Source organism: Grammomys surdaster, unplaced genomic scaffold (assembly GCF_004785775.1).
Source record: "Grammomys surdaster isolate TR1022 unplaced genomic scaffold, NIH_TR_1.0 126198, whole genome shotgun sequence".
Taxonomy (NCBI): domain Eukaryota; kingdom Metazoa; phylum Chordata; class Mammalia; order Rodentia; family Muridae; genus Grammomys; species Grammomys surdaster.
This window is the reverse complement of record NW_021621003.1, coordinates 2,907,127-2,934,587: the sequence shown is the minus strand read 5'-3', so window position 1 is coordinate 2,934,587 and position 27,461 is coordinate 2,907,127. Positions and strand designations below refer to the sequence as shown.

General features: G+C 41.2%; 1 protein-coding gene across 2 annotated transcripts; it reads left to right on the top strand.

Moving 5' to 3' along the window:
- Positions 1–1,611: 1,611 nt before the first annotated feature.
- On the top strand, positions 1,612–27,461 carry Mapk1ip1l (mitogen-activated protein kinase 1 interacting protein 1 like). Of its 2 annotated transcripts, none has more exons than XM_028758534.1 (4): positions 1,612–1,729; positions 11,328–11,349; positions 13,051–13,752; positions 23,206–27,461. In XM_028758534.1, exons 2-4 carry the CDS (start codon positions 11,332–11,334, stop codon positions 23,215–23,217), a joined length of 732 nt encoding a protein of 243 aa, XP_028614367.1. In that variant the 5' UTR covers positions 1,612–1,729; positions 11,328–11,331; the 3' UTR covers positions 23,218–27,461. The 2 variants fall into 2 exon arrangements, with proteins under 2 accessions (XP_028614367.1, XP_028614369.1); XM_028758536.1 differs by lacking the exon at positions 23,206–27,461 and adding an exon at positions 16,154–16,447 and having other exon boundaries at positions 1,619–1,729.

The window sequence follows — 27,461 nt, the reverse complement described above, 5'->3', positions numbered from 1 at the left end:
TTCCAAGGGTCAAACTCCAATTGTCAAACTTGTACAGCAAGCACTTTAACCTGCTGAGCCAGGTTTTAAGCCAGTGGTTTTTTTGTTTTTTGTTTTTTTTTTCTCTCCTCACCTCTGAATGAAAGTGAGGAATATGACCGAGGAGAGAGATTTTATTGTAGATATGAGGGAGAAGAGCCAGCAGCATCTGGAAGGGTCCAGACTGAATAGGGCCATGAGGTGTGGGTGAGAAGGAAGAGTGTGGGGGAGATAAAGAGAACAGACAAGAGCAGACCCGATTAGGAGAGTGCTCAGTGAAAATAAAGTCATAGAGGTCAAAGGTTAGATACGTTTGCTGTAGCAGGTGGGGTGAGGTGCTGGGTGAGACCACAGGTACTTGTCCCAAGTTTCTTTGGGACCTGACATCGAAATATCAAAAGTCTGGAAAGGAAAAAAAAACCGAAAATTTTATGTATATATATACTTAGATTTTGCTTTTTGGTATGCCAGTTTTGAGTCTCCTAGAAACAAGCCAGTCGCAAAAACCAACAACTCTCATCTTAAAGCAGTGGTTTCTCAACCTTCCTAATGCTATGACCCTTTAATACTGTCCCTCATGTTGTGGTGACCTCCAACCCTAAAATTAGTTCATGGCTACTTCATAACTCTATTTTTGCTACTGTTATGAATAATAATGTAATGTAAATATCTGATATTTTACCCCTATGAAAGAGTCGACTCCCAAAGGCTTCATGAACCACAGGTTAAGAACCACTATTCTCGATTTAAAACTTAAAGGGAATAAGAGATAGCTTATTCTGGCGCCGTTTTAAATGACGATGGCCCCAGAACACAAATTTAGGTTACCTCAAATTCTATGTCCCACATGGAACCAGTATCATGAAGTTTTTAGTTTTACAGAACAGAGAATACCATAAATCAAGGCAAAGTTTAAAACAACTAGTGGATACTTTGGAGGATAGGTACATCAAGATAGCTTTTCTATAGATCTAAGACATTATCTGATGACATGTTTAGCTTTTGGATTGGCAGAAGCTAGTTGCCTGTTAACAGATTCTAAAAGGTGCTTAATCTTATTGCCACAAAAATGTTAATTTTGACAGAGATGGCTGTTCTGGAGGGCTAGCACTAGCCCAAGAGAAGGTAATTAGACTCTGGACCTGCAACATTCCAATCTTTCCACAGTACTGAAATTCTAACTAGCCACTCAGTCTCTGCAGACAGATTGCTTTTACAAGTTTTCATTCGCAAGACCTTTAGAAAGACTTCCCTTTTCCCTCAACTCTTTAACCACAATTTTAGCTGGACTACTGCCAGTCAGCTTGGGACCTGTCTGCAAAAACCTCTGAACATAAGGAATCCAAAATCCGCTTCGAGCCTTTGGGTCGCGGTGAGCATCACCGGCCAGGGGCTTTTCCTTTGGGTCTTTTGAACTCAGGAAGCAGGGAAACATTCCCGCGCTCTCCGGAGGAAACAGCCCAGGCTCCAGGAGCCACGCGGGCGGCCCTGCCTGCAGTCTCGTGGCCAGCCAGCTGGGGGCGCAGTGCAGCTGGGCGGGGCGGGCGGAAATAACGGGCGGCCGGGCCGGCCTCCGTGCTTCCTTTTCCGGTGCCAGGAGGAGCCGTGTCGCTGCTGCCTCGGTCCATCAGGCCTCCCGCAGTTCTCCATTGCCCGTTTCTGTGGACTCTCCGCCGCCACTGTGCCGCGCCTAGGACTCGGATCCTGCCGGGTGAGTCTGCTCGGGTGGCTGCGGCGGGGCGCGAGGCTGGCGGGAGACGATACGAAGACGCGGGGTCCCCGGGGGCCTGGCGGTTCTAGAGCTTTCGATGGGGAGGGTCCACCGGGAACCAGGCGACCGAGGGATCTAATGTCGCGCCCTTCGGGTTCCAGGGTGCCCACGTCATGCCAGATCTGGACTGGGGTAGGGCGGGAGCGAGCGACCCTCCCCCACATCCCGCCGGCGTGACCGGCTGGGGGCTGGTTCGCTCCGGTTTATCCTGGATTCCCTTTGTTCCCTTAACCCTAAAGGGCAGCCCCATGCCCCTCCACCGGTATCCCAGTCACTAATTTCTAATAAAAATGGCAGTGGAGGAGACCCGAATCCTTACAGGAAGGTCTGGCCCCTGATAATTCTGTGTGACAAGGTTCTTGCTGTCCGTATTACTCATTCGTTAAATGACTACCGGGGACAGAAGGTGCCATGGGATGAGTGACGTTCTCCTTTTGAAGGATTTGGGCTCAGCTATAGCACTTGAACCATTTTTTCTCCTTGCCTTGAAAACCGAAAGTAATGTTTTCACTAATCCTAAAGTTGAAGTATCAAAACCAGACCCCACCGTAGATATGTTACAGCCTACTACAGAAATACACACGTGTTGCCCCCCTCCCCCATGTGTTAAAGGCCTGTTTTGAAGCCAGACCCTCATTACCGGAGTCGCCTTCAAACGTCTTTGTTAGTGGTGCTCCTTGAGTGGGGAGCAGAGCAGTTTTCTTATTCGTGGAGTATAGGAGCCACTCTTTAAGACAATTTGCTTCAAAAAAATTTTTAATGCAGTTGCCGAAGTTGGAATGTTCTTTTTGATTACAGAAGGAATCAGTGTCATCTTCATTCTCTTAACTGAGGTTGAACGTTGGGGCCAGTAAACTTAGGAATTCAGCAATCTTCAGATTCTGTGACTGTTACAGAAGAGGAGCCCTACACTTGGGGACTGTTAATTAGTTATTAATATTTGTACAGGGCGGCCCTGTAGTTAAGTGATTAAACGCTAGCCTGACTTCCTACAAGGTCTTAAATTCAATTCCCAAAACTTCAGGGAAGGAAAAAAAATGCATCAGTTGTAAATATTCAGACTATAGCTGGGGATGAGTGGGAAATGAAATGGATAAATAATGTCTGGTCAGCTTTTGCCACCAAATAAGTTTGTGCAGTACTTAGGAGATTGCTTTTTTTTTTTTTATTATTGCTTTCTGCTTTGAAAATAGACAAAGGTTTGTGGCCATATTGTATCAGCTGTAAAAGCTAACATTTGTTGTGTTTTTGCTCAGTGTCAGGCAGCGACTTAAGAGATTTATTTTCAGATTTATATAAGCCTCAGCAAATCTCTGGAAAATACCCATTTACTCTCATGTATGAGACTCAGAGAACTGGATCTGACCGTAGGCCAGACAGGCAATCTACTCTGGTGGCTTTTTTGTTCTTTGTGTATAAGTGAGGAAGAGAATATGGGGCTGGAGAATGGAGAGAGATGGCTCAGGTTCAAAGCAGCAGTGCTCTTGCTGAGGACTGGAATCCTGTCCCAGAGTTCACATGAGGCAGCTCACAGCCACCTGTAACTGCAGGGAACTGTGAACAAACCCGTGTATGTGTTTTTAAAAGTTTAAGAATGGCAAGAGGAGAGAATTGTGTATTTGTTGCTTATCTGCTATTTTCCAGTTTTAGTCATTGGTCAGATGAAGTCCTGTTTAGTTCCCATGTAGCATTACAGCCCATTCTAACTTCTTGAAGAATCTGAAATTGACTCAGTCAAGTAAACTATAAAGCTGAATTATTAGCCCTCTTGTCCAAAACCCTCTGCTAAAGCTTCTTACTGCTTTCTGGTATTCCAGTCACCCTGAGCTGCTGCTGCCTTCCCATAGACTGGACTCCCTCTGGTTTTATACAAACTGCTCTTACCATGGAGCCTGTCTTTAACCTCTTACTTTTATTCCAGACTGCAGAGATACCAGTTCTCAAGAATGTCTATGCCATGGCACTAATTACTCTAAAGCTTGGTTTTAATAATAGGAATAGATTATAAAAACTCCCACTGTGAGCTTGAAATGTTCAAAACATTCCAAGCTCTTTTAGTTGCCAAGTTATCAAATGGAGTATAATCTGTTAAATTCCACAGTACTAATAGCTAACAATTCTAATTCAGAATCTACTTTCAATATAATATATACTATAGTAATACCCAAAATTAACCTGTAAGCCCCACCCATCCAAGGAGCAGGTGACTTCCTGGAATACTAAGGGTTGTAGTTCTTGGAAAATAATAAAGCCTTGTGGGAAAGTATGGTGGCCAATGAGTTTTGTCTGTAAAAGCCCCTACAACACGTGTCTTTGGGCCATACAGCTGGAAGTTCCAGGGAGTGTTCCTGACCAAAGTCTATCTCTTGGTCAGTATTTAATATCGAATAAAACTTCCTTCAAATTTGGCTCAAAATGGTGGACTGGTTTTTCTCTGGTGAATTTTGGAATTAATATTATCACATCCACCTATATAAAAAGCACAAAAAATCCTAATTTTCCTTGATTTCTCTAAATTTATATATCTGTGTGGTATGTATGGTGTTGTGTATATGATATATGTATGTCTTTAGATTCTTGAGCTTCAGCTGATGGTGAGGTATCAAGGAGTTGCAGCTTTTACAAGATTGTTAAGAAAGGTTTGATGTGCTGGGCAGTGGTGGCGCACGCCTTTAATCCCAGCACTTGGGAGGCAGAGGCAGGTGGATTTCTGAGTTTGAGGCCAGCCTGGTCTTCTACAGAATGAGTTCCAGGACAGCCAGGACTAAAACTAAAAAAAAAAAAAAGGTTTGATGTTCATGTTTAAGTATAGAGTCTTATACTATTTGGTCTCCTGTCAAAGTTTGATGGCCTTCCCCTCTAAAGTATTACTTGCCAATTGTCATTAATAACTCAATGGATTTTTAGCTTTTTTAAACTTTAATGAGGATAATTTCCTTAAAGACCATGAAATCTACTGACATGCTGTGTTTTTCTCTTCTAGTACTGGCAAATGAAATGTACACGTTTTCTATTTTTACTCTAAAGAAATGTTTTTCACTCTGAAAACAATGAAACCCTATCTAAAAAGGAAAGGAAGCAAGAGAAGCAGAGAATGTAAATATTAGTATACCAGTATATGCTTTACCTTCTTCTTGAATACGATCTCATGTTTTAAATAGTAGTGGAAAGTTTCTTGAACTAAAAGCTTGTAATTGTCCAAAAAAAGTGTGTGTGTGTGTGTGTGTGTGTGTGTGTACGAGCGCCTAAGTTGTATAACATTCAGGGTAGCCTCAAGTTCTCAGTCCTGCCTCAGTACCAAGGCCTCCAGAAGGTTATAGATGTATTCCATCTCACCCAACATTAAACATGCTCTTGACCAGAGTTGCATCCACCTCGACATAGTGCAGTTGGGTGTTTTATACGGCTTTTGAGAACGTCTAGGTATTGTAACGTTCTACAACCTAGCTAAACCCTCATCATGATGCTAGCTAACATCAGTATTGGTTACGCTGGAGAGGGTGGGGCCAGGAAGCATGGAGCCTATTAATAAATGAGCTGGACTGGAGTCTTACGTAATAACCCACTTTATTCAGAGCATCAGACAGTTTATAAATTGTTCTTGAGGATTAAGAGGAGTCAGGTGAGTAAAGTGTACAATCATGAGGACAAGTCTGTACCCAGCAAAAATGTTTTTCCATAGAGACAAGTGACAGTAGCCAGCTGTAATGAATAATCTAAAGTAAACTCACTCCTACCTGATATATCTGGGAGGAGCACAAAAATATATTCCAAGAACAATTCTGTGTTTTTGAAGAAACAGCATACGACTTGGTTTCTTAGGATTTTCTCATAAGAACTCAGAAATCTCAAATGACTCCATTTTTACACCATGGTCTGACATCCTTCCCTTTTTTGTGTTTGTTTTTTTTTTTTTTTTTAAACACAAAATGCCCAGAGTGGTTTTGTTTTTGAGTTGTTGTAGATAAATCTAATTATAATTTTATGCATGGATATCCTATAAGTCAACATGATAAATACAGTAACTTTTTTTTTTTTTTTTTTTGGTTTTTCGAGACCAGGCTGGCCTCGAACTCAGAAATCCACCTGCCTCTGCCTCCAAGTGCTGGGATTAAAGGCGTGCGCCACCACCGTCCAGCATGGACAATTTTTTAAATCACAGTCTCAGTTTGTATGAGAAAATCCCATAGCTTACCAGCTGGTTAATGATTTTATCTCCTATAGTAATAGTTAAATGAAATTTGACAATCCATAGAGTTCTGTAATGCTCTTAAAAACTGATAGTTAAGGATAATATAATACAGCAAGTCTCAAACCAATATAATTGTTGACATTAGTCCACCCCTGATTGACTAATTGAGCTAGAAGGGTAAGGTAAGCTGTTAGCATTTTATGGCTTTTGTGGTATAAATGAATTCATTCCAAAGGTTTATCCTCTTGTGCTGTATAACACCTGTAGGAAACCCTTTAGTAAGGAGAATGAGTAAGTCTGAAGGCAGTGAAGAATCCACAGGATTTTTTCTAAATGCTTTTTTGAGTCAGGATTCAAATAGCTAAAGTTCTTTTGTTGTCTTTAGAGATAATACGTGAGGACTGTCCAGTACCATCTCTCCCTTTTTAAGTAGACGGGTTAGTGCATATAAACATTTTTATTTTGTTGAAATTGCGTTAGAAATACCAAGCATAGCTCATGAGGCTGGGTAGGAATTGGTAAATGAATTCTGTCTCTGCCGTGTCCTAGCTTGCCTAGGTTGTAAACTTAGCATTTCCAAAGATCCTCCCAAGTCCACATAAGATTAGATTGATCATCAAAGTCCTCACCCCCTGCTCAGGGTCGTGCTCAGGGTCGTATTCAGGCAGTGGAGAGTAGGTATGTAACTAAAGGAGACTCCAGTAGGGAGTCTGAAGGAGTCATCACCGGCAGAGCTATCGCTGATGCTGGTTTTACTTTAGATTGTGCCTGAACAGGAAAAGTGTCTTTTTTTTTTTTTTTTTTTTTTTTGCCTCTTTTACCAATTTTAAGATTTGATCATTTAGTTTATTTTCATTCAAGGAACTAGCCATCTCTTCCTTGTGACTAATATCCTATTTATCTTCCTTAAACAGTTGGATAACAGTCTGAATTAATGCCCAAGTGACCCAAAATTGAACAAGTCCCTTTTCTGGATGCCACTTGTCACTACTCAAGAGGCAGTAGGATTGGGCTGGAGAGATGGCTCAGTGGTTAAGAGCACTGACTGCTCTTCCAGAGGTCCTGAGTTCAATTCCCAGCACCCACATGGTGGCTCGTAACCATCTGTAATGGGGTCTTGATGCTCATATACTTTAAATGAATGAATGAATGAATGAATGAATGAATGAATGAATGAATGAGGCAGTAGGTCCTAAAAGATGGAGCTGATAAACGAGGTAGACCACAGCCTGGGGAATCCTATGGAAGAGGGGAAGGAAGAGTTGTAGGAGCTAGAGGGTCAAGGACACCAAAAGGACATGGCCCATAGAATCAGCTAACCAGGGCTCATAGGGGCTCACAGACTGAACAGACAGTCAGAGCCTGTGTGGGTCTGAACTAGGTCCTCTATGTGTATGTTCTTGTTGTGTGGGAGCAGGGGCTGACTCTGACACTTTGGCCTGCTTTGGGGACTCTTTTCCTCCTATTGGATTGCTTGTTCCAGCCTTGATATGAGAGTATGTGCCTAATCTTACTGTAACTCGTTATACCATGTCAATCCCTGGGAGACCTGCTCTTTTCTGAAAGGAAAGAGAGGAGTGGACGTCGAGAGGCGAGAGGGAGAGGAGGGAAGGGAAACTGGTCGGGATGTAATATATGAGAAAAAGAAATGAATGTGGAGAGATAAGCTAAACCTCATGCAGTAGTCCACCTATCTCAGCACCTCAGACAATTTATGCCCGAGAGTTAAGGAATTCATATGAGTAAAGTGTCCAATCACAAGGGCAAGCTTCTTGGAGCGTACAACACAATATAAACAAAAACTTGTAACGTGCGTTTTTGTTTTGTTTTTGTCTCCAAATCTCAAACTAAGAACAAGAGTCGTGCTTAAACATCAGAAACATTTTCAGGAGTGTTAATAACAAGATGCCTGTACTATCATCACTATTAAATCCTTTGTTCCTTGAGTCCTAGCTAATGCAAAAGAGAAAGGATCTGTTGGTATTGGGAAAATACAATAAAACTGTTGCCTGGAAACTATAGAATCAGCTGGGAAAACTTTTTCAGAGAAGAAAGTAATCGAGTAATGTCATAGCTTGCAAAAGTTATATCCTGCTCAGATATGAGTAATTAGTTAGAGAAATGGCTCAAGGGGCCATTTCACCCACATAAAAAGAAGCTAGAAACCTCTTTGAAAAGAAAAGTACGCCGGGAGGTGGTGGCGCACGCCTTTAATCCCAGCACTTGGGAGGCAGAGGCGGGTGGATTTCTGAGTTCGAAGCCAGCCTGGTCTACAGAGTGAGTTCCAGGACAGCCAGGACTATACAGAGAAACCCTGTCTCGAAAAACCAAAAAGAAAAGAAAAGAAAGGTACACCAAGGTGGGTGTGGTAGCCCATGCAGGTCCCAGGTACACTGCAGAGTACTCCTTGAGCCCCAAATTCAGTCCCAATCTGAGAACAATGACACCTGCCATCTAAAAAGGAAAGCACATGTCAGTATATGCCTGTACCTTGTTCTGGATGAGATCTGATGTTTTAAACACATCTGCTATTTCCCAAACTCATCAATAAACGGGCATTTTCCACCGGAACACTGGGTGTTTTGTTGTTATCAAAAAAAAAAAAACTGGAAAAAGTAACCATGAAATTTAAGAATATCTGAAGAAACTACAAGGTAGCTAGCAGAACTGATTAAAATACGAAGGAATCCTAGTTAAATGTGAGTACTTCCTATAGATGGCCAGGGAGAGAGTCCTCCATACCTGTGAGGATAGTTGTATGTACTGCATGGTCAGCTGGGGTCAGGCTGTACCTGTGTTTAAATTAAACTTCTTGCTTGTTTTTTGCACCTGTAAGCAGGGGTGGTAATAACATTTGCATCATAGAGAATATCCCTGTTTGCAGTAAACACTCATTAAATATTATATTGTCAGTGGTAGCAAGAGTTTTAAATGTAACATGTTCCACTGAGAAGGAATAAGTTATACTACTTAGAAGAATTGAGAGCCGGGCGGTGGTGGCGCACGCCTTTAAGCCCAGCACTTGGGAGGCAGAGGCAGGAAGATTTCTGAGTTTGAGGCCAGCCTGGTCTACAGAGTGAGTTCCAGGACGGCCAGGGCTACACAGAGAAACCCTCTCGAAAAACCAAAAAAAAAAGAAAGAAAGAAAGAAAGAAGAAGAATTGAGAAATGGTAAACATGTTAAACCACAAGCATATTCTTGAAGTAGTTATCTTTGTTTTTTTTTTAATTAACTTAATTATTTTATGTATATGAGTCCACTGTAGCTGTCTTCAGACACACCAGAAGAGGGCATCGGATCCTATTGCAGATGGTTGTGAGCCACCATGTGGTTGCTGGGAATTCAATCAGGACTTCTGGAAGAGCAGTCAGTGCTCTTAACCACTTAGCCATCTCTTCAGCCCCAGTTATCTTTGTTAAGCACAAAATTGAGATTACAAGTAGAAACAGATTAATAAGCTATAAAAGATTAAAGTTTTTAATACCAAAAGAAATACCACTTAAAGAGTTAAAAGGACCTTTGCAGAAAATTCTTGTCTCATAAAACAGCTAGTGTTCTTTCCATGTGACAAAATGGTGTAGATGGAGTGATATTTTATTACCAATTATTAAATGATCAAGGAGTGGGGGAAGAGGCCTGCTGTCTTATCCTGGTCTTACAAAAGTCAGTGACCAATAAAAGCAGACTAAAAAAAATGGCAGCAGGGATCAGGTGACCGAAAAGGAATGGAAATCTTCTAGGATGGCAGAAGTGTGTCTTGTTAGAGTGGCCAGAACTTAAGGTGAACACTTCATCTTTGTACCTTATCCAACTTAAAAATTGGTAAGGGATGGGGCACCACATAAACCAGACATCATACAGGAGGATCAGAAATTCAAGGACATCCTCTGCTACATATCAAGTTCAAAGATAGTCTGGTATACACAAGATCCTGTCTCAGAAAAATAAAAAAGATTGGTTAAGGCACTTGCCTAGCACAAACAAGGTTCTAGATTCCATCTCTGGTACTATGGTTGGTCAGTAAAGCAAGAGCTTCATTATCCAGTGATGGCTGAATACTCACAGGAAGGAAATATAATTGGGGCCTGAGTTTATCAAGATTTAGTAATATCCAGAGGTAAAGGAGAGTTTGACGGTCCCAGCATAAGTTTGCATAGGTTGTGCCAGGTGGGCTTTTAGGTAAGTCTGCGTGTTTGGCTCTAGTCCACTTCTGGTGCTTTTTCCTAATTATACATAATTAGATTTGAGTAGAAATAAGTGTATATTTGCTGTGCCAGTGTTTAAAAGAACCTATGCTGCCACAAAAGTCAGAGTAACAAGTACCATTATACAGATTGAGCAGATTATAGTTAGGAGAATACACACACATACACATACACACACATAACTAACACATGTGTAACAATTTTAAAAAGAGGACATGAATTTGAAAAAACAAGCAGTGGGCTGGAGAGATGGCTCAGCGGTTAAGAGCACCGACTGCACTTCCAGAGGTCCTGAGTTCAAATCCCAGCAACCACATGGTGGCTCACAACCAGCTGTAATGAGATCTGATGCCCTCTTCTGGTGTGTCTGAAGACAGCAACAGTGTATTCATAAATAATAAATAAATAAATCTTTAAAAACAAAAAAAGAAAAAACAAGCAGGGTTATATGGGAGCATTTGGAAGAAAGAGGAGGAAAAGGGAAATTATCTAGTTATAATCCCAAAAATTAAATTTTTTTCAAAGCTGAGCAACCCACTAAACAGCATTTGTTCATGGCCTTTGCTTCAGTTTATAGCGCTGGGTTCCTGCCTAATGTCCCTCAGTAATAAACTATGACCTGGAAGTTGTAAAATAAGTACACCCTACCCTGGTACCCCTCCCCAACAAAAAGAAGGAAGGAAGGAGAGAGAAATCAAAATCAGTACTGTGGGTCTGGCTGAGCTGTTGTATATTTGGCCATGTGAAGGAGTTTATACCAAGGATCTTTGTCCTGCAGGATGGCTTGAACCCAGGAGTTTGAGATTATCCTGATCAGTAAGAACCCTCTGGTAGAAAATATACAATCATGAGAAGAGAAGAATGAAATTGGTATGGTTATCTTAATTTTAGTAGAAATTTTTTCCTGTATAAAAGAAAACATAATTCTAGCAGTTAGGTGGCAGAGGCAGGGGGAATCTTTGTGAGTTCAAGGCCAGTCTGGTCTAAGAGAGTTTCAGGACAGCTAGGGCTATACAGAGAAACCCCATCTTAATCAATAGAAAAAAGATATGAGAAATATTCCATGTAAGAAAAAAAAAATTCTTCTAAAATGTATAAGAAAATATAAACACTAATTTTGCCTGTTTTTTTCTTTTTTAGGAAAATGTCGGATGAATTTTCGGTAAGTTGGACCAGCTAAGTTTTCATTTTCATGGGGTTTTGTTGGTTGGTTGGTTGGTTGGTTGGTTGGTTGGTTGGTTGTTTTTGGAAAACATAGTCCTGGCAAGCACTATGGTGCATGCTTGTGATACCGGCCTCTAGAGAGGCTGGGGTGGGAAGAGTGTGAGTTCCAACAAGCAGGCCTGAGCTCTGCAGTGACACCTCTCTCCTGATAAATAGAGAAAACACTTTTGTGAAAACAGGTTTTAACTGTAAAATATCTAAGTCTTTTTCTTAAAAAGATACATGCTTGGACTGTTTAGGCATGACTTTGGGTTGTTTTTAGTATGTGTGTTAGTGTATGCCATGTGTGTGCAGGTGACCTTGGAGGAGGTATTGGATCCCATGGAGCTGGAATTACAAGTGGCCGTCCTGGAGCCATTCCTCTAGCCCCTAGACATGGGCCTTGATAAGTGACTTGTGAGTGTGCACATGTGCGCACACACTCCGATCACTGATTGTGAAGTATCTAGGCATGGTTATAAAGTCTTTAATGCAATGTTTTGTTATTTTTCTCTTCGGTCTGGCAGTAATATAATTCCAACATTTATTGAGAGTTATTGGCCAGACATAGTGGTATGGTACACACCTATAATCTTAGCACTTGAGAGGTAGAGGCAGCAGAATTACAAATTCAAGCCTGGGTCTAGAGAGATATCTCAGGGGTTAAGAGTACTTAGTGCTCTTGCAGGGAATCTGAGTTTGGGTCCCACAATACATCAGGAGGCTCATAACCACCTGTAACTCCAGTTCCAAGAGACCTAACACCCTTTGGCCTCTGCCAGCACCAGGCATACATGTGATGTGTCTGAACTCATGAAGGCACAGTGTTCTAGTTTGCTTTCTGTTGCTGTGATGAAGAGTATGACCAAAAGCAGCTTAGGAAGGGAAGGGCTGGTTTCATCCTCCAGCTTGAAGTCCATCATAAAGCGAAGCCAAGGCAGGAACTGAAGGCAAGGCCTGGAGGCAGGGACTAGAACGTAAACCTTGGAGGAACACTGGCTTGCTTCTTGGAGTCATATTTAGCTTCCTTTGTTACATCTACCAGGACTACCTTTCTAGGCATCGTACCTCCCACTGAGGACAGTAATCAAGAAAATACCCAGGGTTTGCCTGCAGGCCAGACTAGTAGAAGCATTTTCTTAATTGAAGTTCATGCTTCCTAGATGAATCCAGCTTATGTCAAGTTGGCAAAACAAACCAACCACCGTGCACACGTACATAGATAAAAAAAAAAAGCTGTTTTTAAAGTTCAGGGTTAGTCTGGGCTACATGAAACATTGTCTCAAAAAAAATGTATTTTAAACTATTTATATCAATTGTCTCATGTAATGATGAACTTAACCCTAAAACTGCTTTTGACACTAAAAAGTCAAGACTTGTCTGTAGAGATCCTATGCTATTTACTACACTGCACTCTCTTCATGGTTCAGAAATGAAGAGTCTTAGAACTTGCTGTACTTACAACAGTTGAGCTTTGGAGAATTTGCACTGTAGAGTTAATGTCGAAGGTAACATCTCAAGTTCTTTAAGAAGAGGTTTTCGGATGAGTAGAGGCTTGTAATCCCTGGGTATAGTGCATGATTTGTGCAGGATTGCCATCGTGTTTGCTTTGACTTGCTCCTGGGTACAAGAGGTCAGATGTACCTATTTTGTATTACAGTTGGCAGATGCGCTACCTGAACAGTCCTCTGCCAAACCGCCTGCTGTGACCAATACAAAAGCTGGCCATTCTTCTCAAGGGTGGCCAGGCTCCAGCCCGTGGAGTAATCCAAGTGCTCCACCTGCAATGCCATCTGGACTCCCACCGAGTAGTGCAGCGCCCTCTACTGTGCCTTTTGGACCAGTACCAACAGGAATGTATCCGTCAATGCCTCCAACTGGACCACCCCCGGGACCTCCTGGACCCTTTCCTCCTTCTGGACCATCATGTCCCCCACCTGGTGTTCCTTATCCAGCCCCTGCTGTGCCAGGCCATGGCCCCACGGGGCCATATGCTACACCAAATATGCCTATGCCAGAGCTACCTAGGCCATATGGTGCACCCACAGATCCAGCTGCAGCTGGTACTTTAGGTCCATGGGGATCCATCTCTTCTGGACCTTGGGCACCAGGAATTCCAGGGCAGCATCCTAATATGCCGCCGTATCGATCTCCAGGGCCATATCCCACTGTTCCTCCTCCAGTGTCTGGAGCACCACCTGTTCCGTGGGGCACTGTACCACCAGGAGCCTGGGGACCACCAGCACCATATCCTGGCCCTGCAGGAACATACCCCACACCAGGACCCCATCCTACTCTGAATAATCCTTACCAAGTGCCTTCAGGACCTGCTGGTGCTCCACCAATGCCTGGTGGCCCCCACGTAAGTGTTAAACTTGTTATTGCCTGTGTAGTCAGAGTCACATTGGCACAACTGAAGGTCATTGTGAAATTAGAGACCTTCTAATACAACACTTAAAGTGATTGTGAATCTATAAACTGGGTAAATGTGAGAACTTCAGGTTGAGGTGTAGCATTTCAAAGGGCAAAAGAATACTTGTACTGAAAATTGAAAGGGAAGAGCCCAAAGACATTGCACTGTGATAAACAGTGTGCTCCTCAGCGTCCTTAGGTGACTAAAAGACAAGTATCATGGGCTGTTTTACAAATCCTGGTGGCCTTTTACTGCTTCATGCTGAGTGCAGCTTAAGAAAAAGCTTGTCTGGGTTGTTAGAGAGGACCTGGGCGCACATTGCCCATCTCACACAGCTTTCCCTGGGGTTTTTGAGCCTGCCACTGTTGTAAAGCAGTCTGTTAACTCCCATCCCACCAGGTAGCTAAGCACATCTCCACATTGATTAATTAATTACCTATCTGAGCAGTGAAGACATTCTTACTGGAGTGTCCTCCAAAATTTTATTAGTACGATTTCTTGATATATACATGTTCTTTCCTCAAAAAAAATTTTTTTTTGCAGTGTGCCACAGTAAATAACATGACTTGTTGTTTGCATTTATTAACAGTCAAGTTCATTTTAAGCCACCACAAAGAGTCAATAACTACACATATCAATTATATATGGGCGGTATGGAGGTCCTTGTGCTGACAGATGAGCAATAGTGGAACCAGGCATGTTAAACACACAGGTCTGTCTCCTCTAAAGAGGAGATGTATAACCTGTTTTCCTCCCAGAAGACTGGGAGTAGATGTGGTTAATAACCTGGTGACCTTTGCGCTGTCTGTGTGGCCAAGACCACACTGGACCCTTCCCCAGACACTTACGGTGAACTTGTCAATCTGTAGAATTCATCTTTATGGAAGATGTCATGTGTACTTAACAGAGTTTCAACGTAGTTATGTCCTTAGCTTTATTGTGCACATTGGATTGAGTTATTTATTATTAGGAAATTTTTCACCAAATTGTGCTGTGCTTAAATGTGCCTAAAGTAAACTATTCAAGGTCGGACTCCTGAAGTTCGAACCAAGACTAACTTCTGAGTCATCCTGCTTCCTGTCTTCCTACCTCATGTATTATGTAATGCTGCTGCTAAACTGGGAGCTCTTAGGATCAGTGGCTTACTCCCTTAACAGTTACTTGTCCTTTCTTCCTCATCACCTACTGGAATTATAAGCCAACAAAATAATGGTATAGAAATCTATGCATGACATTTTTCATAATTATCTATATTTCCTTATTTATAAGAAATTAGACTCAATGATGAGAAAAACACAACTTACTGGTAAAAGCCTACAGAAATCATAGTACCGCTAAATAAAATAGACGTTCTATAATTGGCAGATAACATTAGCATGTTACTCATTATCCTAAATATCCTCTTTTAAGATTTTGAACAGTCTGAACTCACCGTAATCAGTCAGCTTGCATTGGATGTTTCTCAGCCATTGACTATTTTAACTGATTCTGGATGTTGTGCTCAAAATGATTCTCTTAGAAACTGAAGTCTCAAACCCAAGCCTGCTACTCTTACAATTACTTATCTCCCTTCAGATGTCTATAGGGAAACAACCTCAATACTTTTTTAAAATATATTCATGCTCATTCTAATTTGCCAGATCTATTAATATCCACTAATGCTCAAGCCAGTGTGCTGGCCACCTTCTCGTCCCTAATACTTTCTTTTCAGGTCATTCAAAGATCGAGTGAACTTCTTCATCAAAATAAAAATCTTTATAGGAACAATTTTGTACCTTGTGAGCAAGCTCGACAGAGCATGGGAAGCGCCATGTTCTTCTGTCACACATGGCTGTCTGCTAATGGAATCTAATCTTTGTCATATCTCATAATGTGTGCTTACTTTTAAAATATATTGATACTTTTTCTAACATAATTGTTGGTTCTGCTCACAGGGGCAAAACAACCTTAGATGCCATTATTCATTTATTATACACCTTTCTCTCTCTAGGATTCCCATTACAATTAAAAACTGATAACAGTCCTGCTTACACTAGCAAATACGTTAAAGAATTTTGCAATTTATGGAATATTAATTATTTGCAGGAATCCCTTACAATCTACAGGGTCAACACCATCAAATATTTAAATGGCAAATAGGGTATAAACAGCCTAATAGCCACCTAAATAGCCATGCTAACTTTTACATTTTTCGTTTTAAAGGATAATGTTTCTGCTGTGGCCCAAAGCATTTTGCCCTAAAGGACATACAGCCTAAAGTGTATGTTAAATGAAAGATCTAGGAAGTAATCAGTGGAAAGGGCTGATGTTCACCTAACATCAGGGCGAGGTTATGCTTGTGTCTTTCTAGAAAGTGAATGAAGTCCCAGGTGGCTCCCTTTCTGATGAATCTGACCAGGAGAGTTCCCCAGAGTCCACTGGACAGATGAAGCTTCTGAAGGTAGATAACAAACCAATCAGGAAAAGACGTTCCAAGAAGAAGAGTAAGCCAGTAACTTGGGGAGACATCAAGAATTTAACTTACCAAGCTGAGAACTTGGGGAAACAACAAGGATACGATACTAATGACCCAAAAATGATGCTGTTGTGTTTAATAACTATATTACATGTTAATTCTCAGCATGACCATTCAGATCCCAACTGACTTGTTGGGAGAGATAAAGGTATATCTGTACTAAATAGTGTAATGTTGTTCTGCCATGCTAAGGATTTTTTTTTTTTTAAATCCTTTGGGACCAGTAATTTGGACAAAGAATGGTATACAAATATGTAATTGCATATTTTGGTAGGACTAATCTAATTGATCAGTCCAACACAATAACAACAGGATTTAGCATAACTAAGCACTCTTTTAAAAGCTCTGATAATGGAAATTAGAGTTATGGGAACATTAAAGAAAGGAATTTTTGATATATTCCTTACTAAATTTGATATTATTGTACCTACAGTGGTTTAGGAAATAACCTCTGACTTCATGTGCCACATGGCAGTCAACAAGACCAGTCTTTGTATCAGAAGAGACACCGGTCTATTCTTTTTTTCTTAAGATTTACTTATTATGTATACAGTGTTTTGCTTGCATGTATGTCTAAAGGCCAGAAAAGAGCACCAGATCTCATGCCAGATGGTTGTTAGCCACCATGTGGTTGCTGGGAATTGAACTTGGGATGTCTGGAAGAGCAGCTCTTAACCTCTGAGCCATATCTCCAGCCCCTATTCCTGGACTCTTGCCAACAGTGTTCTGGTATGTGGTACTTTAATGTGTCAGGCTTTTCTCATACTATCAATGGTCAAATTAATGATTTGCATAAAGAGAGATTTTGCAGGTACCTTGAGTGGCCATCATAGTTAAGATGGCTTTCCTCTTTCTTTGGTCCTCTGTAAGCTCTTCTTACCATTCTGCTATGCTTGCCTGTGTTAGACTAGCCATGCAGACAGTGCGTTCAGCCTTGACCATAATTTTCTCCTTAAAAAGTAAAACAGCAGGGAGCCGTCAGAGCGTGAGGGGACCCAGGCATGTTAAACACACAGGGTTGTCTCCTCTAAGGAGGAAATGTATGACCTGTTCTCCTCCCAGAAAACTGGGAGTAGATATGGTTAATAACCTGATGACCTTTGTGCTGTCTGTGTGGCCAAGACCACACTGGACCCTCCCCCAGACACTTATGGTGAACTTGTCAATCTATAGAATTCGTCTTTATGGAAAAGGTCCTGTGTATTTTATGTAGCCCTGTCTTAAGCATCATAGTGCACATGGGACTGAGTTAGTTATTGCCAGGAAATTTTCCACCGAATTGTGCTGTACTTAAACATGCCTAAACTATTTAGAGTCAGACTCTGAAACCAGCTACTGAGTCATGTGGAACTGAGCTGCCTTGCCTCTTGCAGATTGCTGCTTGTCACCTCTGCATGGGGCAAGCAAGCCATATGTACTAGATGAGCCACTCACAGAAGAAAATAGAGGCATGTGATAGCAACAGATGAAGTAAACTTATCCTGTCGGCTCTACCTGGGAGGAGCAAGAAAGCATACTCCAAGAACAGTTCTATGTTTTTGGTTTCTTGGAGTTTTCTCATACGCACTCAGAAGTCTGACATGATTCCATTCTTGCACCATGTTCTAATATCTTCCCTGTTTTGATTTTTTAAACCCTAGATGTCCAGAGTAGCTTTGTTTTGAGATGTTGGTAATCTAATTATCATTTGATGCATGTGTATTCTATAAGTAAATAAATGATCAATACACTAACCTTAGAACAGTGAAAGCATTGCGTGTGATACTCTCCCACTAAGATCAGGGATCCAAACTATGTCCAGCACTGTCGATGTCTAGTGCGGTGTGGTCCCTCGATAGGGTCACAGTAATCTGGACATGGGATGCAGAGTAACTGTGAACCACTGCATACTTTATTGAATATTCCAGCATCTTTTATAGGCAAGCAGAATAAAGATTTCTTGAAGCTTTTAATTATCAGCAGCTTCTGTTTCTCAAGAAGTAGTTTATTTAGGTTCAAGGTGACCCAAACCTCCTTGCAGACTGAGAATTCATTCTGTCAGCAGTCCAACTCTTTTCAGTGTAGTAGTTGAATTAAAACAAAAGGTATTTCTCATGAGAAGATGACCATGAAGGCCACTTCCTCAGGCGTGCAGCTCATGTCAGGATTCTCCACTGAGAAAGTATGCTTTCCTGGTGTCCCGGTGTGCTGGGATTCACAGATACCCTTAAGTCACCTTGCAGCTAGAAGGCTGGGAGCAGTTGCCTAATTTTTATTTTTTTAATTGAGCTTCTAAAAGTTTTTGCCATAAGGTGCGTGTTTGCAATGTGTGTTGTGATGTGCGAAAGCAACACTTGTAAATAGCCAAGCCCACAATGCTGATTAAAACAATGCTAACAAGTAAAGCAGCACTGTCTCCTCCAGCCACATGAGTCACACTCTCAATTAAAGTTTTAGGATCCATGCCAGACTATTTATCAGCTAATATTTGAGCAATATCATCAAATGGGAATTGTTTTTTGAACGCATCCAGCACTTGGTATTGTAATTGTTCAATATCCTTTCTGATAGTAGAATTTACTTTCAAATATTGTTAGATCTTGTTGGCCAGTGGTGCCACCCACCTTTAATCCCAGCACTTGAGAGACAGGGGCAGGCAGATTTCTGAGTTCGAGAGTTCGAGGCTAGCCTGGTCTACAGAGTGAGTTCCAGGACAGCCTGGGCTACACAGAGAAACCCTGTCTTGAAAAACCTTAAAAAAAAGAAAAATTGTTGGATCTTTTTCCAATCTTGACAGCTGGTATTATATTGAAAATTAGTAACCCAAAATGGAGTAGAATTCTATTCACGTTTTAACTGCAACTGTTGTTGCACACTCAAATATTTTTGACCTAACCAAGATACAGATTGTTTGAATGCATCTACTTCTGTCAGCAGCCATGCGTCGATGTCCACCTGATGAACCCACAACCCACAATTCATGAGAGTACTTATGCCATTGTGCTACAAAATGTTTAGTTTGGAAAGAAGTATGCAAAACCCTACCAGCTGCTGAGGCTGTGGACTCAGCAGTAAGACTTAAAATTACAGCAACAGCAATTCCTAACATGCACTTTGTTCTTTTTGAATCTTTTCATGAGCTATTATTAATCCAAATGGTTTAAATACTTCTGGTTAAATTTGCAAAACGTTTTCTAATTCTGCCATGCTAAGTCCTGCAAAGGAATATCATCCATATAATGAGAAATATATAACTGAGGAAAATGCTATCTATAGGATGTAAAGCATTAGCTACATAAATCTGACATATAGTAGGCGAATTCATCACTCCTTGTAGGAATACTTTCCATTGATATCTTTAGTGTGGGCCTCTTATTTACATAAGGTGTTGAAAAAGCAAAACCTTTTCTCTCAGTGCAGTGAACAGGAGTAGTAAAGAAAAAAACAACAACAACAAAAAAGTATCTTGCCACCCGGGCAGTGATGGCGCATGCCTTTAATCCCAGCACTTAGGAGGCAGAGGCAGGTTGGATTTCTGAGTTCGAGGCCAGCCTGGTCTACAGAGTGAGTTGCAGGACAGCCAGGGCTACACAGAGAAACCCGGTCTCGAAAAACCAAAAAAAAGAAAAGTATCTTGCCAATCAATTACAATTACAGGCCAAGACGAAGGTGATGTAGATGGCTGAGGAATCCCGGGTTGCAAAGTTTCCATGGAATACATTAACTCCCCTTCAGTCTGTTAGCAATCCCCATTTCCCAGGCTTCTTAATCACAAAAGTAGGGGGTTCCATGGAGATGTAGATAGCTCTGTTTGCCCTTTTTGAAGTTACTCCTCAACCAAAGATTGTGCAGCACCCAATTTCTGCTTTGCTAAAGGCCATTGTTCAGTCCAGAGAGGTTTCACTTTTCCATAGAATTTTTATAGACTCTATCTGTAGAGTATTAAATGCTAAATGAGCACCCCATTGCTCTAAGACATCTCTTGTAAAAATACTAACATGTACTTGTAATAAGAAAGGTTTTAAAACAGCAATTTGCCCATCTTCAGTAATTAAAGACATGAACTAAACACTTTGTTTAATAGAGGTTACAGATTGAGAACCAATACCTTTTATTTCACAAGGCAATTGTTGTACAGGCCAAATTAAAGGCCAGTCTTTCTGTAATTATAGTAATATCAGACCCTGTATCTATCAGACCAATAAAAACTTTATTATTAATAGAAAATTTTATTCGTGGCTGTTATTTCCCTTTATTCATAATCCAAAAGACATTTGCCTGATTAGTTCTTCCAAAACCCCCTGATGAATTATATCAGACTATCCAATGGTATAGAAGGTAATAACAATAATTGAGCTATCTGATCTGTCTTAATTTGATAATCAGCTAATATAGATATCATAATTTGAAGTCTTATTAGCATAATGTGTAGTAGGTATTCTCGGGTTTTCTGAAAAAGTGGCCTTTAGTTGAGGGTAATATAATACATCGAGGATTAAACTCATATAATTGTTGACATTAGTCCTCCCCTGATTGACTAATTGAGCAAGAAGGGTAAGGTAAGCAGTTAGCATTTTATGGCCTTTGTGGTATAAATGAATTCATTCCAAAGGTTTATCCTCTTGTGCTGTATAACACCTGTAGGAAACCCTTTAATAAGGAGAATGAGTAAGTCTGAAGGCAGTGAAGAATCCACATTATACACAAATGTTTCTTTCTACACAAATGTCTGGAATCGGATTTCTGTAGCTCTTCCTTTGACTCTCAATATGTGAGCACTGTCCAATGCCATTTCTCCTTGTAGAATTTTAGATAAATTGTTTAGTGCATAATTAGGTATTCCTAAAGTAGGGCATAGCTGATGACTATCTCCCAATGATCTTTAAATGTTGCTTTTAGGCGGTGGTGGCGCATGCCTTTAATCCCAGCACTAGGGAGGCAGAGGCAGGCGGATTTCTGAGTTCGAGGTCAGCCTGGTCTACAGAGTGAGTTCCAGGACAGCCAGAACTACACAGAAAAACCCTGTCTCAAAAAAAAAAACAAAAACAAAAACAAAAAAAAAGAGCACTGGCTGAGCTGGGCGGTGGTGGCGCACACCTTTAATCCCAGCACTTGGGAGGCAGAGGCAGGCGGATTTCTGAGTTCAAGAGTTCGAGGCTAGCCTGGTCTACAGAGTGAGTTCCAGGACAGCCAGGGCTACACAGAGAAACCCTGTCTCGAAAAACCAGAAAAAAAAAAAAAAGAAAGTTGTTTTTAAATTGTCTTATCTAACGAGTGTTTCTTGAGGTTTAACACTTCTATTAACTAGTTGTCCCAAATATTCCACAGTATATACCTTTTTCAGGTGCAATAATAGGCCCATTGGTGTGTAGCATATTGTGAGTTATGTCATGGGTTGTATGTAGCTCTTCCTCTTTGGAGATGGCTAACAGCATTCATTCATATAATATAAGCCTAAGGGAAAGCTTGCCTCCCAGGAACTAAAACCTTTCCTGTGCAGTATTGACACATAGCGGGGGCTTTTGTCATGCCTTGAGATAATACAATCCAGGGAGAAAAAGAATTCTGTGTGCCCATTTTCCAACTGTTCTCTGAGTGACTGGTGAAGATTCTGTAGCTTTGCTTTGAAGGGCATAGGTTTCTAAAGCAACTAATTTTGCTCCATGTTTGTAGGTTGCCACATTTCTACAAAATTTCAGAAAGTTGATAGCATGTTCTATCTGAGATGTACTTGTTGGTGATCTTCATTAGCATTATCGTGCTGTTCACTAAGAACTTGAATTTGCGTCCCCTCTGATTCAGTCTTCCTGTGAAATCAGCATAGGGCTCAGATGGACCTTGTCTGAATGTTACAAGACTAGACAAGGGTCAGATCCCGATTCAGTTTTTATCCAAGGAACGATAGCTACATCCCAAATGTGGAAGGGCTGCTGGAGGTGTGTCATGGAGCCGATGCTCTGTTGGTCCTCATCTTCCAGTCCCTCTTAGCATTTCCTAGGAGACATTTCCAGGATCACCCCTAAGTCCTGGTGCTAAACTTTCATGGGCTTCATCTGTGAGCCACGTCTGCCATTGAAAGAAATTGGGCAGGGCTTAGAACCATTATGCCAATTAAGTGGAAATCATGTGACAACTTTGCGCATTACTCCAAACAAAAGGATACTGTTAACAGTATGGATCAGCAGGTCCATGGGAAATGCAAGCCTTTTAAAACTTTGAGTTATATCCTTCCCCTAAAGGTTCCTTTCTCTGGAAACCAGGAATACTTGCAAGCAATCTCATAGGATTTCAGTGCTTGCACTCCTCCTTTCTTTAAAAAAGATGTACACGCTCTGCATCAGATAAGGCCTCCTCTGGGTTCTGCCCCATTATTCTCAATCACATGTGAGCATCCCTGACTTTGGATTCCTGTTCTGAGTGCCATGTGTCACTGCTCTAGAGGAAGTGGCTCCTGGGAGAATGGAACTGACAAATGAGGTGGCCTAAAGACAATAGCCAGCTTTAGTCAGAGCATCAGATAAATCATACTCTTGGGTTTAAGAGGATTTATGTGAGTAAATGTTCAATCACAAGGGCAAGGCTCACCTGGTGGAGCAAGCTGAACGCAGCAAAAATGTTTTCCACAGAAGCATATAAAGAAAGAACAATAGCCAGTTTTAATGAATGATCTGAAGTAAACTCACTTCTATTTGCTACATCTGGGAGGGGCACAAAAACAGAATCTAAGAACAATTTATAATTCCTTGTGTCACAAGACTACAATCTTGGTTTCTTGGCATTTTCTTACGAGCACTTAGAAATCTCACATGATTCCAGTTTTGGGCTGTGTTCTAACAGTTGCTCTGGTGTTCACAGAGACCCCCGTGATTATGGAAGTTGATTTTTTTTCCCTTTTTTTTCTGTTGCAGTCTTACCATTAAGTTGACAGTGGATGAAGAGATGGCGCATTGCTTTTTGAAGTACATGTATATGCACGAGAAAGCATATATATTGCTGGTTTCGCTGTTGGTTGAGGGCATTTGTGAAAGAACTTTTGCACCTCAGTTCCTGCTTCATGTGTTTGGATATGTAGAACATCACGTGGGTACAATCAGATAAAATGTAGAAGTGAATCATTCAAGTGTGGTTAATGTGATTATGTGTATTGAATAACGTTTGATAATAATTTGTTTAAAGCATAGTTATGACCTCAAAATCTAAAATAACATGGATCATTGTTAGCATCTACAACTTAATTGACAAAGTCGAGTACTTTTTATAATCACACCACCACCACCACACCCCATAGAACTAAGAACAATCACTTCATTGAAACCTGACTTCTCAACATTTTGAGCTCCTCCTACCTACACAAACCTGGCCCTCTTACCATATTTATCTACATAACTATATTTGTATGTATGTGTGTATGTGTTTACTAAGTTTAATTTAACCATTATATCCAGTTCTCCCCAGATAACATAAAGTTCCTACCAAAATTGCATCGTGATCTAAGGACAGATTCTTGCTCTGACAGAGCTCTAGAACAGTGTTGGCACCAAATACACATAAGAGTTTGAGGGCTTGTTGTGGTAGTCAGACTGCCCATGCTGAGTCCAGCCTCAGGAAGAAATTAGGAAAATGGGTGAGATAGGTAAGGCAGCCGCTGCTCACCTGTCACTGCCTCAGGTCCTCTGCTCACCCAGCCATCCAGTAGCAGGGCCAGCACGATGATGTCACATGCCTTCTTAACCTGATTTGGAATTCACAGATCATTGTTTCCTTAAGAAAGCAGTTACGGAAGGTGGCTCATTGCTGTCATCACAGTAGTTCTTTGTAAGTTAAACAGGTCACTGACCGGGCTAAATGAAGCAAACATTATTTATGACTTTTTTTTTTAAGTGGGAAAAATGGTCTGAATTTCAAAGGACATTCTCACAATGACTGAACCACAACCCATTGGAGTTGTTGCCGAATTATACACACTTGTAATGTTTCTTGACTTCCACTTACAGAACCGAAGGAGCTAGCTCTTTGATTGACAAAGCCATGGGGCAGACCCCTTCCTACGTCAGAACAGGAATAGGAAGCAGGGCTTGGCGGGTGACACCTGCTCACACGGAAGCATCTAGATGAATCTGAGTGATTACAGAGTTGTTAATGAGGACATTTTTGGTACTTCCTGTCTTCTCTGCAGCTCTCTCAGAAGCAGCCAGGCCAGGGAGCAGCTAATCCCATGTGCATGACAAACCCTCTCCTCCCAGACTCACTGGGTTAAAAGAGATCCTGGATTTACTTCCTTCTGTGTTCAGGACCTTTTTATGAGAAGATGGTCATAACCCCAGCGCGGGCTCTTGGCTATGCACTGTGGGCGTGGCCTCTGACAGTTTGGTATGATCGACTTCTTTGCAGCTCCTCCTCACCCTACTCCTCTGTCCAGCTTTCGGTCAGATCTAGAATCACAGCAAAATGTAATTCGTGAGCTTGTTTGGGTGTGCAGGGCTATGGTGGCAGTGACTGGTGACCCAAAAATATCGCTGACCTCCCTACCACGTGGGTTAAAACAGACTTATCAAAGATACCTTCTTGGTATCTTTGGAACTTAGTTTGACTGCATTTGATGCCAACATTTTTTTTCTAGAGCTCTGTCAGCAAGAAACCTAGGAGCTAAGTGCAGTTTTGAAAAACATTTTGTTATTTTGGCAGAACAGGGTATAATGGTTAAATTAAACTTACTAATATAAGTATGTCACTAAAACATAAAGAGGCCCGGCTGTGTGGGTAGAGGAACTCCCTTTACCCCTGGAGGATTTGTCCTCTGCAGTATGTTTGAGGTTCTTCCCTTAGTTTCTATACTGGATGCCATCCTATCAGGCTTTCCTGAAGTAACAACTTCTTTGGAACTCCCACAAAGATGGCTGAGTCTCCCCTGAGAGCTTCTTGGATATGGAAGCCGACCTGCCAGCCTGAGCATCTGAGCCCTGTGACATCTTGTCACTGCCCTACCTGCCGACATAACTTTAAGCCAATAGTTATCAGTTGCCAAGTTCATCAGCCACTATTGGGCTTTGTTGTTCTTTGTAGGTTCGTTGGTGTCCTCGCTAGTATTAGAGCCTAACCTACCCTGTGGTGTGCTCTGGGCACTACGTCCATTAAACCATGGTTTTTAGGACTTCATTTTAGGATTTCAACTGAGTAATTGGAAGTTACTGGGTTTATTTTTATTTAATGTAAGAGTGGAAATCAAAGGGATAGCAGGTTTTCTTCTTTTGTTTTCAGAACATGTCTCTTGTTGCCTTAAGGGTAGGGTGTTTATGGGTCCAGGGAAGAATCAAGAAAAGCTAAAATAAAATGAATAAACAGTAGCCAAATGAGGAAAATAATCTAGAAGGAGTTTCTGGTTTTGTTTTAACAAACCTAACCTAAGAATAATCCTGCTTTCAGAGCAAACAATGTAGGCCATAACTGGCCTGCTGAAAAGACAGATTGTCAATAAGTGTTTGGTCATAAAGGAGTCCAAATTATAGAATTTGTTGACATGGCCTCACAATAATTCTTAAATAAGTACAATAAAGATAGTTGAGATGTATACAAGGATAGTTTTTGTGAAGTTGAAGTCTTTGGATTTGCAATGTTCCATTCTTTACAAAGCCTCCGTCCCACCTTTGTCGGTCTTGCTGTCAGTAGTGGTTAACAGTCCGTTTCTCTTGACACACCTCGAGTGTGGCCCCACCTAGGAGGCTTTTGAAGCTGTGGGTTGGAGATATCTCCACTCTGTTTCTGGTAAGATACTGCCTCATTTTCAGTGGTTTCCTACACTTATCAACTGGTGCCATGTATTCCTCGCCCTGAGTGACTTAGAGCTAGCTTTCTCAGATGCCAAGATTACAGACTCTGGAAGTTTCACGGGCCTTTACGTCCTTCCAGCTTTAGAGAAGCATATGCCTAACTAAACCAGCTGCTAGAGAGCAGTGGATGCTTTCAGGGAAAACCGATCTTACTTTCAGAATTCTGCCAACTGAAACGACAATGGACAATGGCTAATTGGGACTGAGATGTTCTTGCTTCTAGCTGCAGAGCCCATCTGAGGACTGAGCCTATCCCATGTGCACATCCAGGATGGAGCTCTGGTCCCCGTGCTCAAGGAGCCCCCGGGTAAGGCACGGCATTACCAGCCACCTAAATAAAAAGTGATTAGTGATAGCTCTCAGTGAGGAGAGCAGACCTGTCTTGGGCATTTTTAAAAATGGGGCGTTTTGTTTTGTTTGAGGTGGGGTCTCACCACATAACTATGGCTAGCCTGAAACTCTTCATATAGTTGAAGAACTCACAAAAAACTTCCTGTCTCTTGTCTCCCAAATACTGAGATTAAAGGCATGTGGCTGGCTTAATAAACTGGTTGTGTGTGTATTATGTGTGTAAATGAATATCTTTCAAGAGCCAAGTGTGGTGTCACATGCCTTTGATCCCAGCACTTGGGAGGCAGAGGCAGTGAGATCTCTTGAGTTCAAGGACAGCATGGTCTGCAGAGAATTACAGGACAACCAACATTATACAGGGAAATGAAGTCTCAAAACCAGTAAAAACAAACGTCCTTCCAAGATTGTAAGTGTTCATGAGTGCAACTATTCAAGTGTACAGTTTAACAAGACTTCCCCAATCTTCTGGATAGAGGCCCAGCTGCCACTGGTTGACAGACTCTGTCATGAAGTAGACACTACTTTTTATATGTGCTCTGTAAAAGGTTTCGTAATACTTTTTTTGAGAATATGATTTTTTTTTCATTTATTGAATAATGTCAAATTTTATGTATTTTACAGTCTATGCATTTTAAGTTAAGCTGCCTGAAGCGTGGTTTGAGACATGTTTATACTGTAAGCAATGGAAGATACTAGGTTTTGTCACCTGCTGCTGTATTTGGAAACAAAGACAAATGTTGCTTGAAGAAGTAATTATAATTAGAAGTAGGCTATTGATGTGATAATTGATATTTTTAAGGTAAACTTGTTTGCTTTTGTGTGTAATTCTTGAAAGCTTTTTTTTTTTAAAAAAAAATGTATTTTCGTGATTTGACGGTTTCTTCGTGTATTTTATTACCTGGGCCCAGTTCTGGGCTTCCCTAAACAAGTTCAGAGCCCTCTTAGCTTCCTGTTTGTAGTAATAAAGAAAACAAGGGTCTGCAATA